General features: G+C 36.3%; 1 protein-coding gene across 2 annotated transcripts; it reads right to left on the bottom strand.

The window, feature by feature from the left end:
• Positions 1–5,471: 5,471 nt before the first annotated feature.
• On the bottom strand, positions 5,472–17,018 carry LOC103705014 (COP9 signalosome complex subunit 2). 2 transcript variants are annotated; one of them, XM_008788580.4, is made up of 12 exons: positions 16,824–17,018; positions 16,418–16,504; positions 13,292–13,370; positions 12,556–12,796; positions 12,355–12,429; positions 12,141–12,275; positions 7,502–7,689; positions 7,323–7,391; positions 7,135–7,225; positions 6,904–7,038; positions 6,141–6,253; positions 5,472–6,059 (listed from the first exon to the last, which is right to left on the bottom strand). In XM_008788580.4, the coding sequence occupies exons 1-12, from the start codon at positions 16,831–16,833 to the stop codon at positions 5,969–5,971; spliced, it is 1,314 nt and encodes a 437-aa protein (XP_008786802.1). In that variant the 5' UTR covers positions 16,834–17,018; the 3' UTR covers positions 5,472–5,968. The 2 variants fall into 2 exon arrangements, with proteins under 2 accessions (XP_008786802.1, XP_008786801.1); XM_008788579.4 differs by having other exon boundaries at positions 16,418–16,510; positions 16,824–17,015.
• Positions 17,019–18,214: the final 1,196 nt, after the last annotated feature.

Below are 18,214 nucleotides of genomic sequence, written 5' to 3' on the forward strand. Positions count from 1 at the left end.
TGTGACAGCTTCCAGCCAACATAAAATTTATGAACATATGATGAAGATCAATTAGAAGGCCACGCTGAATACTTGGGTTCAACCTTGTTTGAGATTTATTCATCCACCTTTAGCTCTAGTTCCGCAGAATAAATTAAACAAATTAAATTATTTATCCAGAAAAAATTATATAATTCAGAGAATTTTGGACTATGCATCAAATGATGAAAATATATATATAAATTAATTTAATTTTATATAATTTTTTGTACTTAAGCAGTTAGAGGTGGTAGATAATATTAAATGATTCGGATCATCTAATATAAATTTGATGTGTCCAATTATCTTTTTCTAGCATCCAACAAAAATTAAGTCTAATTAGGCTTTAGACTGCACAGGAGGCATATGAAGCATTTCCCTTGTTAGTCAAGCAAATGGATCTTTCAATGGCCTATCAATTTAGATAGAAGGATGATAGGATGGACGAATCACACAAATTAATCTAAAAAAAGTGTATCTATCAAAATCTAAAACAAGATATCTTGAAAGAAGGTGGCAAGGCTACATGTTACAAGTCTCCATCCATAGCATTTCATCAGAGTGATCAGAAACAAAAAATATAATCCAATCTATAGTTCTGTTAGACACGACTCATTCTGAAAATAGTATAATTCTTTGCACAGTGTCAAATATCCTAAAGTATGTTCATCCAATTATAGTAGCCGAGTCCATCTTTCAAAAAAAAGGTCATATCCGCAGAAGTCGTCCTTCTCAAACACATTTTTGAGTCCACGCACTGGGCTGACCTCCCTAATCGTGAAAAGATTTTGTCACTAGGTAAGGCAGCCAACTTTGGCTTTAAAAGAAAAAGGGGACAGGAAGGCACCTACTTTAAGAACAAGAGGGTGGATTTTATTTTTTAAATCAATGTTCATCACGTTGCGCTTCAAATCACCGACTACCTCAATATGACGGCGTGCATGGTCATCATCCGTACTCTTTGGTCTTGACATTGCAACAAACACCTGTCGTTGCAATCAAATTAATGACTGCATTTGTTTCTTTCCTGCCGTTCCACCAGATACTAGACTCCATGAGATGGGAAGGCCAAATTAGAGAGTAATTAGGTGCCACCAAGATGGTAGTACGATGAAAACGGAGCCTTAATTTTACCAGCATTATCCAAATTTGAAATGCGCAGATGCCGATTAAATACGAAAATCAGATGCCTCCGTCTGATTTATCTAGTAGAATCGCTATCTAATCTGCTGCTACCGAAGTGGTATTGGGATGATGTACTCACGGTGAGTGTTGATCCCAGTGGAAAGAGCTCACGGGTCGGAGAAGGCATGCGAAAACTTGCGATCTGCATCGAACATTCCCTAATGGAAGAAGGGCCCAGTGGGGCTGCTACGCAGGTGGGTTCGTCCCTCCTCCTTATTGTTTCAGCAAAAAAAGAGAGTAGTTAGTTATTCAATCATGGCTCGAAAAATTTTTATAACAAAATTGGATAAAATATTAAATATTTAATTTTCAGAATTTTTTAAAAAAATCATATGTACATAAAGGGTTTTTTTTTCAACAAAAATAATATAAGGTCGCAGTAATATAATGCTCTTGTTCTCAAATAAATGCATATATTTATTTTAATCAATATATAGATAATTGATGCATATGTAACATGCAAAAAATATTTTAATAAGCAATACATACATATATATATATATATATATATATATATATATATATATATATCTGTTTGGTGGTCACTCTTCATGCTTTTAGCCAAGCAATCTTGTAGTTGGGTTTATGATGCTTTTGCAACTTAAACCTAATTTTATTGCTTGCACGTGAAAAGCTGTATTCCAGCGGAGCTACTTGAATTTGTACGGAAGGGGAAGAGTACTGAAAAGGAATTGGCATGGAAGCCGTTTGTTTAGCCGTGTAATCGGTGACCTTGCATGTTCAAGGCATTAGATGCCACATGAGACTCTTTGGGATTTTTGTACCATTCTGCTTATGCTTGCATGGCCTCCATTAAAATACAAAGGGATTTGCACAAATTGCACATCACAAAGTTGAGAAAAATTATTCCTTATACTACATGCACCATACGACATGCACACGAATAATCGCAACGCCTCATTTCTACAGTAGTACATTAAGATGAGCATTTGACGGGTAAGACTGATAGAAATAAGTGGCTGTGATTGACTGCATATATGGCCATATGGTGCATACAGTGTTGAAAATAATTTTGTCAAAATAAGAAAGATAGTGTAGCTGAAATACTTTATATAGTTACTCAAATTTATCAGTTATTTGCTCTGATGTGATCTGTATCCAACCTGATTACCAACTCTACCTACCATAATAATCAAATAAAATTTAATAAAAAATTTATATTTTTTCCAGAGAAGGCCCGAGCAATATAAGACATACTTCATGCTAGATCCGCATGGTTGACTCAAAGGAGTATAAAGCAATTGAGCCATTGCTTCTTGGATACCTCAACGGGAACATAATATAATAAAGAATGACTTAATATCTCAATAATTCATGAAATATGTGGTACAAACCGATATGTTATGGCTCGGATTTCTTTGTGGCCAAAAAACGGTAGGTGGGTTTGCAATTATCAACGACCAATTGGCCCCTCCTACCTAACCTGATACTCTGTTAATCTAATTCGAGGGAATACTGGTTTTAGGGAAGGGGGAGAGGGAAAAGTTTTTGGATCTTGCGAAAAGACCCGAAATTGATGTTTAGATGTGTCTGCCTCCGGAAAAGATGTTTAGCTGCACCGTCCGGCTGATAGATTTTTTCCATAAATATTGAGCTGGATTCAGAAGAAGTACCTAGTGTAAACAATTGAGACTGCAGCTTGTTGTCTCTTTCGTCGTCTTTTTCTCTCGCATTCCTGCGGCTTAGCTGGCTCTGATGTGAAGCACCAATGAAGTTAAAGACTGAAAATGTTACATTAGTCTAGTTCAAACGGTAACTTTGAGGAGTTTGGCTGTTGGTCTCCCAAGCATAATTTTTTCAGACCACAAAAAATAATACACATTTAATCAGGATTTTAGCATAAATCATTAGGATGCTGCATCTATTTTGGTTGGTTTCAGCTGTCTATTTCTATATTAAATGTTTGTGAGGACAATTTCTCCAATAGCAATCTAGCCTCGTAGAGGCTTTCGGATTCCATGGTTCGCATGTGAAAGGCAGCGTCCGTGTTTCCCGGACCGTACTATAATTGAGAACGATATTTTGTGAAGTTGTAGTTTGCAACCAGGAAATAAAAAGAAGAAAAAGATGCATATCTTCCAATCCCATGAGACTAATAGATTATATTATCAAAAAAAAAATAGATTATGGTTTTCTTGGAAGGATAAATGAAATGCGGCAATAACTGTGGTGGCAAAAAAAAAAAACAAAAACAAAAAACAAATCGCATGATGGTTCTAAGTAGGCAATAATTAGAGTTCTCCTATTTGGTTTGGTCAAACCGAACCCAATCCAAGCAAATGAATTCTGACACGAGACTAGAGTCACCCAATAGGCATCGTATTGGTGGTTTTAATTCATTCAACAGGACACCAACCACATTCGACCTGATTTTTAAAGATCAAATCATAACAAGCTAGGTCGCTTATATTTACAAATCCGAACTCGACTCAATTTTGACTCCCATTTTTGATGCTCTACGGTAAGACCATCTGAACGTACGGATCTAAGGCCCTGTTTGGGGGAGCTTTTGGAGGGCCAAAAAGCACTTTCTGGCCCTCCAAAAGTACTTTTATATAAAAAATGGTGTTTGGTAAAATTTCCGAAAAGCTGTTTCAGTTTTTGCGGGAAGCTGAAAACAGCTTTTGGAAGGAACCTCCAATTTGGAGCTTTCCGAAAATGTTGTTTTCAGCTTTATCGGAAAGCTGTATTTTTGACAAAAATGCCCATATTAAAATATAATTATTACATAGTTTGTCCCTTTATAAATCTAAAAATCTGCTGGAGCCAAGAACCCTAGCCGTCATACTTCCTTCCGCAAGAAAAATTGTTAGAGAGATAAATGGTCATTTGGAGGATGAAAAATTAATTTACACTAATAATTAAAATATTTTATACTTTTATTATTATATTATACTATAAATATAATATTATATTACATGGCATCATAATACATTAATATGTTATTTTAAATAATTTAATATTATGTTATATTATGAAAAATTAATTTATACTAATAATTATAATATTTTATACCTTTATTATTGTATTATACTATAAATATAATATTATAATACGTTATATCATAATACATTAATATGTTATGTTAAATAATTTAATATTATGTTATATTATGAAAACTTAATTTATACTAATAATTATAATATTTTATACCTTTATTATTGTATTATACTATAAATATTATATTATATTATATTACATCATAATACATTAATATGTTATTTTAAATAATTTAATATTATGTTATATTATCAAAAATTAATTTACTCTAATAATTATATTACTATTATGTTATATTATAATAATATTATTTTATATTACAATATTATTATACTATATCGTATATTTATGTATTAATATATGTTATATTTTATTATGTTCTGTTGTATAATACTATGCTATGTCTTTTATGGTAATTTTGTCATACAAAAGTACTTTCTCAATTTGTTTACCAAACATATGTTAAAGTGCCACAGTACTTTACAAATATAGTTACCAAACAGCAAACAGCTTTTTATAACAGCTCTACTTCCAATAGCTTTACTTCCAACAGCTTTCCCAAACAGGACCTTAAATGTGATTCGACTATGGCCTAGTTATAAAGCCTAATGGACTACAATTTTCTTTTTTTGTGTGTGTATGGAACTGTGTTTTTCCGACAAGATATATGTCATCCAGGCAGGTCAGACAAAATTTTGCATCCCCAGCCGCCCATCCGAAGAAAAGGCTATACCGGAAAGGTTTTGAAATGCACGTATGATAATGTATCATGAGAGCAGAGCGTAACCGAGTGGATCTAATCAGCCTAAGCTGTCACTCCATAACCAAATATGAATCAACCGGAAAAAAAAGGGAAGTAACATATTGACAAAAAATTCAGCAAAGTTTAATACGAGGATCTTGACAGCATGCAGAGCACCATCTTGTTAACATCGTCAAATGAATGCTATATTGCCTCTCGGCAGACCAGTAGAGTTTGATAAGCGTCTTCATCGAGCCTAGAAGGAGGAGCTGTCAAGCAATAGAAACGCGTGACAAATGAATGATTAGCCACAAATTAGGTCTAGCATTATAGCAGCAAAAAAAGCAGCCACAAAATGGGATCTACCATGTTGATTTAACCATCGACCTCAGATGGTTGGATTTGACATGGCATCCAACAAGACAGAACCACAAATACATACATATATAAAACAAAGAATAGCTAAAGTCATCCAAACAGTATAGATTACAGAGCTCCAAAAACCTTCCAAATGTTCTAGCCATATATTACCGCCGCTGAATTTTATTCATTACACCCAGAACTAAGATTCGCTGTTTCAGTACCAGATTTCATACCAGTGCCATACTAGCACAGTATCGATAAGATACAATATGAAATTTTTTTGACGTACCAACATCCATATCGATACCGGTACCAAACCGATACAGTATGTCCCATATCGTCCAGTTCGGATGGTACAATGTACCATGCTCAGAACTCGAGAAAGTAGTTTAGCACACCTCCAGCACAAATGGTTGATAGTGACATCATACAAATAGAAGAATGGTGTCTATAATAACCCTTTTAACCCGCTGCACATGAACATAACAAGATCCTTTAGAGGTGAAAATCTCGCCAGCTATCCACATATGGCAACCCAGAGAGGGCAGAAAACATTCCAAGGAAGGTTTCTACATCAAGAAAATAAAATCCAGTAATGTCACAAAAAATTGCTTTCTTAACACAAGTAAATTCTGGATCTCAGCCCACTCTGTTGCTTATGGTTTGGTACAGGGACCGGAGTTGAGTATTCCATTTATCTATAGCAGTATACTTCTTGGTTCCTTTTGACCTGCAGAATGCATTCACAAAGGATGTTAGGTTTGAGACTCCGCCAATGGGAGTGTAAAATATAGCCACACCAAATGATGACCTGTCACTACGCTCCAATAGCCTGTTGACTTGGTCAATGTGACCCTGAATACGGTTATCGAGAATCAAGGAGACCAAGAGCTGCTCAACATCTTTCTCTGGCACGTTCAGTTCCTGGACATTCAAATCCAATGTTAATTTAACAAGACAAATTTTGCTCGGTTAGACAAGGGTTAGGTCCAGGCATGGTCCAACTCTTAAACCAAACCAGAGAACAAATATAGCAAACAATCATTAATCTTTGAAAGCATTTCCGAGTGCCTCCTAAGGATTAGTAACTCAACAACAGTCTTATGTCTCCCTGGAACACAATCTAATACTGACTCAAGATGGCCTGATCCAGCCTTAACCTGATATTTCACTTCATTTGCAAACTTGAGACATCTTTGGGGAATTAGGCTGAATCAAGGTAAAAAGGCTTCGTTGTAACCACTCAAGAATGGGGAGAAAGGGGGATTTCTACCGAAGTCCCAACTGAAATTTCGGAAACCCAGAAACAGTCTGATTTGTGGGTTTGGAAAATACCATGATGTCTTGCTTCATATGTTCAAGAAAAATGACACGTAAAAAAAAAAAAAAAAGCAGAATGGCTAACAGCTTATCGCAAATCTACATTAAGTGTGCATGTTTTGAAGGCCCAAAAAAAAGGGACAAGCTTTATCAGCACAGATGCACCATCTTTTTTTTTTCGAAACCAATACGACATATAGAATAGGTAGCAGAAAAATGACAGAAGGACCAATAAAATGGGTCAAGAGAATCACCTTTGAAATGAAAGGGATACGGATTCTAGTATACGGCTTAATGAGCTTAAGTAGAACTTGAGTTCTGATGTTCTTCAACAGATCCTCAATGTAGTTGCGGATGAAAGGATCATCCATAATAGTTCTTCTATTGCTCTGCAACATCACAACAATGTCCATTTGACAGTAAATATAACATCGTAACATTGAAATCCAGCTACTAGAAAACCATAAATTTTAATGGATATCAACCTTCAAGATTTTTTCAAACTCAAGTATCTCATTTCGCTGATATGCTGCAATGAGGTTTGTCATTGCTAAGATTTCAGGGTCATTTTTGTATCTGTTCAGAAGGATGAAGTATTATTAACAGGGTAGGAAGCAACTGTCCGGATATTATTAACCTACCGAAGTAAAACAATGTTCTAGTGATGACTTACGGCTTGGCCTCTTGCCCATCAAATGGATTCACTTCAGATTCCATCAACATGTTGGCCAGGACCAAATACCTGATGTTAAAAGACAAATGACATGTGGAAGAATGAGAGAAAAGTCAAAACAACTGATAAGATACATTTGATCTCAAGTAAATGAAGAAATGGATTTGGTATCTATATACTTGAGGCATTGGATACGACGTTGATTCCCAGCTTCATCATAGTTCTTGAATGCTTCAAAGAAATCAGTGGCGGCTTCAGCCCACTGTCGTTCAGCCATGTGCATTTTCCCACCACATTCATGGATTATCCCCATGATTCGCGGATGTGGTATTGCTGATTTTATTGAAAGGGCCTTCTGGTACAATTGCTGTCATTAACCATATTGTTAGATGAGCTCCTGTGAACTGGTTCTTCAAAAGTAACATTAAGATAATGCGAAGATGTAAAGAGTACATAAACAAGCTTCAACATTGAATAAATTCCACTTAGAATTGAACAGATTATTGATCATTTTTCATTTATGTCTTTGATCGCCTAAGATAAATGCACCACACATAAATACCTCCACCCACCCTGCATGTCTGCATGTGGTGTCTGTGCTTGGCTATGCACTTCGCAATTATATTTCCACTGAAACATTTGGTTCTAATTGCTGTGGAAGGAAATCAATTTTGGGTCCATGAAACACGCTACATAATAATCCATATTTCGGATGCATGAAGAAGACAAATGATTAGTAAAAATGCTGCACATGTGATTCTAACTGATGTACAGCAAAATTGAGTTTAGGAGCTCCAACAACTCCTTGCTTATGCAGCCACCAACCTCCGGCGTGGACCTTTCTTGTTTCCCTTACTGCTGAAGGATTGGTGGATTGGACACTTCAGGACGGAAGTGAGGCTAGGCCGGGGGGGAAGCAACCATGGAGGAACAAAGGATGAAGACAAGTGAAAGGGGTCGCTCTGTTTATTGGACAAAAAACCCCTCCACCCATTTCTTCACTGAGAGCAAAGAAGAGGCACCATAATTGATGGTAAATTAATAATGCAATAATCTTCTTTTGAAGAAAAGAGAAAACTCCACAGAGACTTATTCATTACAACAACTATCAATGCTTGTTACCTCTTCTTTTTAATTAAGAAAGTCAAAGACATACATGTTATAGTTTTATGACTAGGGGTGTAAAAGAACCGAACAGAAGTGAGGTAGACTTTGTTCGAGCCTGGCTCAAAATTTTAAAGGAGGAGCTCCAGCTCAGCTCAAATATAATCAAGCAAGCTTGAGCTCAGCTCGTTCAAGCTCGAAAACTAAATCAAGCAGAGCTCAAGCTTGCTCAACTCATCTAAGCTCATTGCCCACAGCTGCTCCTTGTGAACATCAATGAGCAATGTTGCTTGAAACCACCCTCATTGTGCTTGATGAGATAAATAGATATCCAGGACCATGATGTTGAGGGATGAAGCCTTGTGGCCAGTGGCTGAGTACATGCAAGAGCATGGAGACAGCAGTAGAGGAGAATGTGGTGGTGGAGACCATGCGGCTTGGGAACAAAGGTAAAGGAGAGGGCCATGAAGGGGAGATCTAGGAGACCCCTGAAGGACCCCAACTTCTCGAACCCAAACACCATCGGATCTGCGACCAAAATCTCTCCGAGGTTGGAGACCTAATGGAACACAATTAGTTTATGCCATTGGAGACTATGAAATCTCCAACTAATCTCAATCAAGAATGAAGGGGGAGAGGAAAGGATTGGAGGAAGGATGTGGAGGCGACCAACAAGGGAAGAAGAGAGGGGGATTGAGTATTTGTGGAGGCGTGAGTAAGAGAACCTTAGGCTTCTTGGCTGTAACTGACTCTAAAGATCAACTGTTGGATTTTGATCCAATGACCGAATAATAACTAAGTGATTCAACCACCGAATTAAAATTTGACAGCTAATAATATTTTCAACATATTACGTCTATAATGTATATTATTTGTTCAATTTGTATTTATAATATTTGTATAATTTTATTAAAAAAAGAATTTCAAACTACATTGAGCTAAAACCAAATGAGCTGAACCTAGCTTGAGCTCAGGTCATTTATATTTCGAGCTCAAAGAGAGCCTAAACAGCCTAGAATTGCCTAAAAGTAAGACAAGACAAAACAAATGCCCCAAAAAATAGTGAAAGCCACTGTAACTGAGAAACTTCATATGCATGAACAAAGACCCAATGCATATCGATTATTTAAGAATCAATACATAATAAACCAAGAATTTAAGTGCCATGTATAACATATCAAGAATTAAGGGTCAATCAGCATCATGCCATGCCATAGAATATGTACTTTCACATACAGTTACCCTCATATTACAAGAAGAGCTTGTCATATACCAAATTATATAGGTGAGTAGCTATTGCATCATCTTACATTGTGTTGGAGAAAAATCGCCATGCAAGGCAGTGCAACTTAGTATCCTATATGAACAGACTTGTACATAACTAGAAGCTTCCACAACTACATCATTTTACTTGGACAAGTTTGATTTCCAACACTCATCTAAAATTTTACTCAAGATTAGAGGGGACTAGGCTCAAAAGATTGGAGGTAGAAAGGAATTTAATTGAGCATTTAATCTAAGAGTCATTCTCAATTATTCTCCTTCACAGCTATTATGCCCAAATACTGTTGGTGCATCTTTGAGACAAGCAAGTCTCAGATCAATCCACGTAAGACCATTGATGACATTCGACGTTAGAGCTAGTACTTTTCTTGCTTTGCATCATTTATCCAATGATTGTGCAATTCATGCATATATATTACCCTCTATCAAAATTGTAGTATTTTAGAGCAAGTTATATTTTACAGCTTTAGCTTTGTAATTGAATTCATTGTCTGCCTTCAATTATTTAACTTAAATTTATGCAACTTCAGTACACAAGTAGATTCTTTAAATAGCAAATTGCTATATGCACAAGTTGCGTATACCAGCAAATAAACTTGATTAATTGAGGCCCCATTTGGTATTTACTCTCGTTTCTATTTTTGTTTTCAGAAACCTAAGAAGAAAAAAGAACTAGACTTAACATGTATAATGAAAACCTTTGTTTTTTTTAAAGGAAAATTACTTAAGCACCTCCTCAACTTAGGACCAGTCTCACTTAGTACTCCTAGAGCTTAAAAGGTTTCAAAACGATTCGTGAAGTTAGTTAAGTGATCCAATATAATCCCGAGCCCCATCCAGGCCAACGCTATTAAAACATCATGACAAAGGACAATTTTGCTCTCACTAGAATGGCTTATTTATCAAAAAATGCCCTCTCCTTTTCTTCTCAGCCTTCCTCACTCCCAACGCCTCCACTTCCAACACCTCCTCCTCTCTAAACTCTGCTGCCATCCCATCCCTTCTCTCCATCCCTCCTCTCTATCTAACCTGACTCCACCCGAGCTCCATCCACTCCCACCACCTCCTCCTCTTCCAACACGTCCTTCTCCAAACTAAACTCCATCATCTTCCTCATCCCTCCTTTCCATCGAACTTGGACCCGAGCACCATCACCTCCCCTCTCAACTCAGCCGTGTCCTCATCCCTCTTCTCCATCTAAACCACTCCTCACAAGGGCATTTCAGTCCTAAAAGTCTATGCGACTATCACGTGATAGAATCCCGTAAGCCCAAGTAAATAAAGATGGACAACGGGACCACATTGAACCACTTAACTAAGTTAAAGGACTACTTTAAAACTTTTAAAACTCAAGAGATACTAAGTGAAACTGACCCTAAGCTGAGAGGGTGTCTAAATAATCTTTTTTTTTTCAAACTGCTTCTAAAATCATTAGAGATTTTGATAGCAAAGATTCATTGATTTCAAAAAAAGGAGAAAATAAAAACAGGGGATAGCAGAAGTTTTGCACAAATGTTATTTTCAACATCAATCTCTGTACGATATTTCACTGATCAAGCAAGCACAAAGACAACTATGATGCCAAACAGGCCCTAAGATGCTACATTTGCATTGAAGCAAATCTTCTGCTCAATCAATTAAAGTTTGTTTATCACTATAATGCAATCAGAAGAGGTCTTGAATTAAAAAAGGGGTTCTCCTCACTTATCTTAGTCACTAGCATATCTTTGGGCATATATTTTCATACTTTGTGCTTGTCAGTTTCCAACACAATATGTTATATTTTGACAGCATTTGATCTGCATGCATACTATTTGGAACCATCATGCTTGTTCCAAATGCAATACATCAGGTGCTTTTCTGTATAGGAAGTCATATTAGAAGGATCTGAATTTCATCAGTGCTGGCAATTTAACTGCAACTCGCCAATCATTACAGGAAAAGGTTGAGGAGGTACCAAATCATTTTTTTCCTCACAAAAGTGCAACTCAACTAACATAAAGAACATTCTAGATAAAGACGTGATAGTATATAATGATAGAGATGAATCAAAAGAAGAATTTTGTTAAAGCATCAAACTGGAGAACCATGATTCAGAAGTAGTATATGATCAAATTGCATTATTACGTTCCTAAAGAAATTTAATCAAGGAATCTTATATGAATCAGTGGTCCAAAATATTTAGTTAATACACTAATAAGGATATTTACTATCCACTAAATAGCATTTCTATTCAAGCTCATATCTAGCAAGCAAAAATTACATCTCATACGGAAGGGATCATGTAACAAATGATGATCTACGCACTTTGAGTCATTTGCATTCTAGAACAGTAATAGCCAAGGGAAATGGCCATTGAGTGAATGCAAATTTAAAAAACAAAAAAAACAAAAAATCAAACTGGTTGAGTGGCACTACAGTTTATCTTACCTTGAGTTTTTTGTTGTTCTTTGTTTCAGTGTACATCTGAATCTCAATAGCATAAACTTCCAGAAGCTGGGTGCCCTTCTTATGATCATCGGTGCCATCCTCTTTTCGACAAGATTTGTGAAGTTCCTTCAATATCTGGGTGTTCCCAAGGAACAAGTACTCAAACTATGGAATATTGAGAAAGATATGGAACATATAAAAACTATAACAATACCTTGTTCATCCGTCCATATTCACCCATATCAAACCAAATTTTACATAGTTTAAGATTTGTCTTAAACCATAGTCTCTGCATAGAATTCAGGTACAAAATAAGAAATACATTAAACCCTGATAAGTTCATCTGAGAGCCTCTCTAACATGTGTTTGTGTGAGAAAGGTATAAGCTTTTGGAAAGTACAAAATGACTCCTAACCTCATTCTTTGCCTCTTCAAGAGCCTTCAGTGTAGTCTGATAGAACTCTTGCAAAAGACTGAAATTCTGGCTTGCTGAGCCAGAAACAAAATCCATTATGTTGTTTATGCATTTTTCACTGTAGTTACGTGTAACAGCTGATTTGATGTATGTCAACATCACCCTGTATGCCTCCATCATCTCTTTATACCTCCCCAGTCGATAGTAGAGTTTGACAGTCTGCTTTAGAGCTTTGAATCCCCTGGTTGATAAGGGTAAGAAAGTTGCCAACTAAGCAAACAGCGTTACTAATAATGAATTGATTTTTTTTTGACCAAAGAAGAAAAAGATCTTTCCAGCATCAATATTTTATCACCCACCAAATCATTAGCAGATTATTGATAAAAACAATATTTCATACATGCTCAAGAATACATGGAATGTGAACCTGGTCAGAATCAAATTTCTTGATGAAATGGAAGAGAAGTACATATCCAGATAGAGGCAAATTATAAACAAGAGAAAGATGAACTTCAGGTAAAGTTCGTGTTGCATCAGAGTGCACGGCTTTGGTATATGCACACATGCACGCAAATGTGACAATAAGAATTCCTGATCGATAAAAGGCATCATACATATGCTGTTGCTGAGGCAAGAGCGATAAGTCCAAATAAGATCCTAAACATGCTTCCATCATTGCGGTTGATCTTACATCAGTTAGAACCTGGGATCACGAATAACATTCTACAGTGCTCACCATTCTGCTTTCTCAGGTTCCATACGAACTACTTCAGCAAAACCAGCAAGTGCTCCCTCTGGATCTGTTTCTACTAAACCTGTACAAGATTATATGTAGGATACATAAAGGCAGATGTGGACAAAAATCTCACATTAACTTTAAAAAAAGCCACATGTGCAAAGAATGAAGCACTACATTGATTTTTAAATAGTGTGTTCCATAATCTTGACTTACACATCATCCATTATAAATAAATAAATGGCAACATGATTTTGCAATAAATATGTAATTTCAAGAGGCATCAGATATGCACACAAAACTAACAATGGTAAAAATCACTTAGCTCCATTTGCAACACTTTGAGGTAGAGGAAAATAAACCAATATATGGCAAGAGTTACCTAAGCACCTTCTAGTCCACGAAATATAAGGTCTTAATTGCTGAAAAATATGTTCACACCTAAACCAGGATCTTCGGATTGATAGAAAGACCAGCAAAACATGACTCAATATTTTTTATTTATGAACATTTTGATTAATCATGCATCTCATTAACATACTAACTCAGGCACTGCAACAAAAAAAATACAGCTTAAAGCACTATCCAGAAAAAAAAAATACTGTGATATTGATATATTCATATAGATAGCATAAGAAAATGTGATACTATAGTCCTTCTCCGGATTGTTGAACATGAAATATGTGAAAAAAACCTATAAATGTGACTTTAAAGATCTCCACTAAAACTTGGGTATGAATCTCAATCGAAATTTTAAACATCAATTGACACTTATCATTGTTTTGATGCCCTTGAATTTTATTATTTCCAGTTAAGATATCCACATATCCAAAGCCATGCAAGGCTTTCAAGGTCTCAAGGCAGTTAAGCTTCATTACCCAAGGTTGTTGTTGGTTAGGAACTCAGTGCCAAGTTATTGATAGTTAATGTCAATCTATGGTCATAAAAGATATCAATCTATGGTCATAAAACATTCACAAAGATCCATGAATTATTTAAACCCCTTAGATTCATATAGCTAACCCAAATAGAGGTCACGATAAGATTGACAATATGGAATCCATGTTTATTGCATAGTTTCTGATGATCATTAAGTAAATACCGCAATACAAGGTCAGATATGCAACATAAAGGATCTAATAAATTTTGATAGCACTAACCACATAGCTCACTTTTAGTTAATTTAATACCTCATTTATTACATATGCTAACTGCCACTCTCACATCTCTTATACATATATTATGGCTGCCCAAGTGAACCAAATTCTCGACCAGATACCATGTAACAACGTCATGTACTTACCATGATGATTTTAGTAACCTTTGACATCCTCTATCGCTTTTACACCTCTTCAAGATTTATTATGTGGTACCTTTACTCAAGGTGGTAAACAAAGTCTAAAGAAGCTCAAGCATGTCCAAGCTAGATGATGGTAAGATTTCTAGGAACTTGCTGACTCAGCAATTTTAAGTTGTCTTTAGTTCTCCTTCAAACTATTATAGAAAAACCCAGCCTTCTAGAAATCAATACACTAACATCATGTCTGATTTTGCTGTCATCATACAGCAGATCAACCAATGGTCACATATGGCCAAATAAGGATTATTGGATCCACTTGCAACCATATCTACTCAGTTGGAAAACTAAAGAAGTTGAGACATTTTTGAGTACCCATGAATAGACACCAAGAAACCCGACCTATAATTATATGCCTCTTTTGTGTTTTGACAGTCCTTATCTTAGTAGCTGGAATCTTCTACATAGGGCGACGCACCCACTTCCGAATCTTCTCAAAATCTCAAACTCGCACCTGCTTCCTAAGCACTTGCTTACTTCATGTGTTTCTCAAATATTTGCTACCCCACACCTACACTTGCACATGCTCCAGGACCTATTCCCAACTCTACTGACATATATACATACATATAAATATATATATATATATATATATGAAGACATATTTCCATCATGAATAGGAAATTCCTTGAATATCAGTACATGGTACTGATCAGCAAAAGAAAGGTTCTTTTGCATCAAATGACAGAAGAGACCAGTTCATTAAGATTAAGTTAAATTTATGAAATTGATTCAAAATATAATTGAAACATTTGAAACATCTTGCTAAGCTTAATTACTAACATGTAATTTTTTTCCTCAAGCATGCAAGGCACATGCCTACTTTATTTTTTTGAGTAACATGGTGGGGACACCACCCACTAGAGTTTGAATCCTAGACCTCTCCCAAGTGCAGATGAGTGCCAACTAGCTGGAATAAGGCTATAGATTGCCCATGCGACCAATTTATTACAAGACTAAATTACACCATAATGTTTGACCACATGAACACATCATAAATCATGTGTCGACTCATTTTGTATTCCTCCAAGAGCAAGTAAAAGTTGCCAGTTTTTGGACATTCAGAGAAACTACAAGAAACAGACTCAAAATGATGACAATATAGGAGAGTCAATTTCAGCCAGTATGTTAAAATAGAATCTGCACAATAACTTATGGACAAAAAGGCAGACTTTAGGGTGAATCTACCAAGGGCAGATGTTCAGCTATAAGTATGAATAAGCAAGAAAAATGATGAAAAATAAAAATAACTATAGGAAAACAAATTAAGATATCAAGACATGCTGATGAATGAGGAGCACTCGACAAAATGAAAAAGATTCTAAAGGAAAACAACATATCGAATATTTGCAATCACCAAATATCTAAAAATGGTACAAATACAATAAGATAGAACTATAATCAGGACAAAGAGGACAACAAAATTGATTGTAACAGTGAATGAGAGTGGGGGCTTTTTGGAGGCCTTTTGGTTATTCAGATATTTCACAGAATGCAGACAACCACATTAAACACCCTCGACCTTGATCCTATATATTGCAAAACTTTAATTTGCAAAAAAAAAAAAAATCTTTCTAAAACCTTCTCTGCTAAAATAACATGAGTACTCTCCAGCGAGAACAATGAAGGAAAAAGAAAACAATAGCCACTAAATGCAAAGACATTAAAAATATCAGCATCTGATAATGGCAAAAAATAATGTAGCATGGGAAACAAGATGGAAGTGAAAAACGAAATAAGAACACCATTTTAAGCACAAATATAACAACCTTTAGAATTGTAGTACTGGTTCTCGATATCGACATCCTGCTCCTCGGGTTCATCATCTGAGTACTCGAACCCATAGTCCTCCATATCTGCATCTAAAACCGCAACCAACACAAACGTCACAACAATCACCACGATTAAATTTCAAAATTAAAAAACGGACAGCAACCATCACTGCGAGATTAGGGTTCGACATAGACGTAGATATAATTATAAGTGCCAGTTCTATAACAAGCTTCACAGTAAAAGGAAAAGACAAGGATAGCAAAACCCTAACCGGTGATAAATAATTGACATCGAGAAAGATTTCTATGAGATGAACTGAATCGAGCGATTCCAAGAGGATCGAAGATGCTAGGGTTTCTCGAGAAAACTGGGGATGATGTTAACGAGGGAAAGATCCCTTACCGGAACCCATGGCTGGAGAATAGCGCCCCTACCGCCACACGAGAACTAGAGAGTCGAGAAGGAAGTAACGATCTCGAGATCTCCGACGGTCGCGTTCTTCTAGAGCTTGGAGGCGAGAAAGAGAGAGAGTGAGAGAGAGAATAAAAGGGGGAGAGGCGGGGCGGTGCGAAGTGGGGGACGGAACTCGGAGGGATGTTTAGAAGGCTAACGGGGAGGATCACGTGCGACACACGTGCATGAGTCACGCCATGAATGCCGTCTCCTGAAATCAAACAAACCTCCACCGTCCCCCAGTTGTGCTGTGATGGATGGAACTGAGCTTGAAAAATGTAGCTCTGAACTCGAAAAATTAGCATCCGAAGCTAAACGCTTATTCCGATTTTGTTATCAGGGCCGAGTTCGAGTGTAGTGGCATCTTCGGCAACTCGGTTCTAGAAGTAGAATTACCGACGATTTGGATGAGATTGCATTATGCACAGCATATACTTCAGACGAACTTCATTCTCTCGAAGGATGATTCGGCCACGGTGACCATCTGGGTCCAAAGGGCTCCGAGCAGTTATGGAGGAGTTCATCTCCTGCTCTGTAATATTTGATTGATGGTGAAAAAGTATATGCATTATATCATAAGGCTAATGGGGCGACGGACTGGATGGCGGCATATGTAAGAAGTCACTCAGAAGGCACCCTATGGGTTGGGAAGGGTGCAATGCCTGATGCATTTCGAAATCTTTTATTTACCGATTATACTTGATGTATACGTACCATTGATATATGATATGCTCGTTTGAGCGGAAAAAAAAAAGAAGAAAAAAAAAAAGAGAAGAAGAAGAAGAAGAAGAAGAAGAAGAAGAAGAGAGTCTATTCTGGCTTTGTTGGTCGTACCCATACACATATTGCTGTGTACTAAAAAAATAAAAAAAACAGCCAAATGCTTGTCACAGCAATTCATGGACCTGATATCTCTACACAACCTAGTCTTATACATGACATTACCATGCATCTTGTGCATTGTTTTTCTTGTGCGTATGATAAGGATGGCTTGCGATACAAAAATTGAAAATTAAATGGGGACTTAAATTTTTCTTGGTTAACTACATAACTATTTTTTTTAAAGTGAAATTTTAAGATATAAATGAGTCACTTCATCAATCAAGTTTAGTTGAGTTATTTCAAATTGTTTATCTGGTTTGAATCAAGCTTATACCATGCAAACAAATTATTTGAGATCGGCCTAGCCCAAACTTGTAGGCAATGGCTTATATATTGAGCTCAAACCATACATTTTTGGTTGCCAAACAACTTTGATTTGAACTTTTACCTAACTATTTGTAATATAAGGATAGCTTTTATTAATTATCATTATAATCTAGCATGATTAATATGCACTA

The sequence above is a fragment of the Phoenix dactylifera genome, chromosome 12 (genome assembly GCF_009389715.1).
Source record: "Phoenix dactylifera cultivar Barhee BC4 chromosome 12, palm_55x_up_171113_PBpolish2nd_filt_p, whole genome shotgun sequence".
NCBI lineage: Eukaryota > Viridiplantae > Streptophyta > Magnoliopsida > Arecales > Arecaceae > Phoenix > Phoenix dactylifera.

Excerpts from the sequence above, each read along its gene's own strand:
- LOC103705014 (XM_008788579.4), bottom strand. Across the intron at positions 12,276-12,354 it reads AATATGGACGGATGAACAAG|ATATTGAAGGAACTTCACAA; the intron begins GTATTGTTATAG and ends GGGAACACCCAG. Across the intron at positions 7,226-7,322 it reads GATGGGCAAGAGGCCAAGCC|ATACAAAAATGACCCTGAAA; the intron begins GTAAGTCATCAC and ends CCTTCTGAACAG.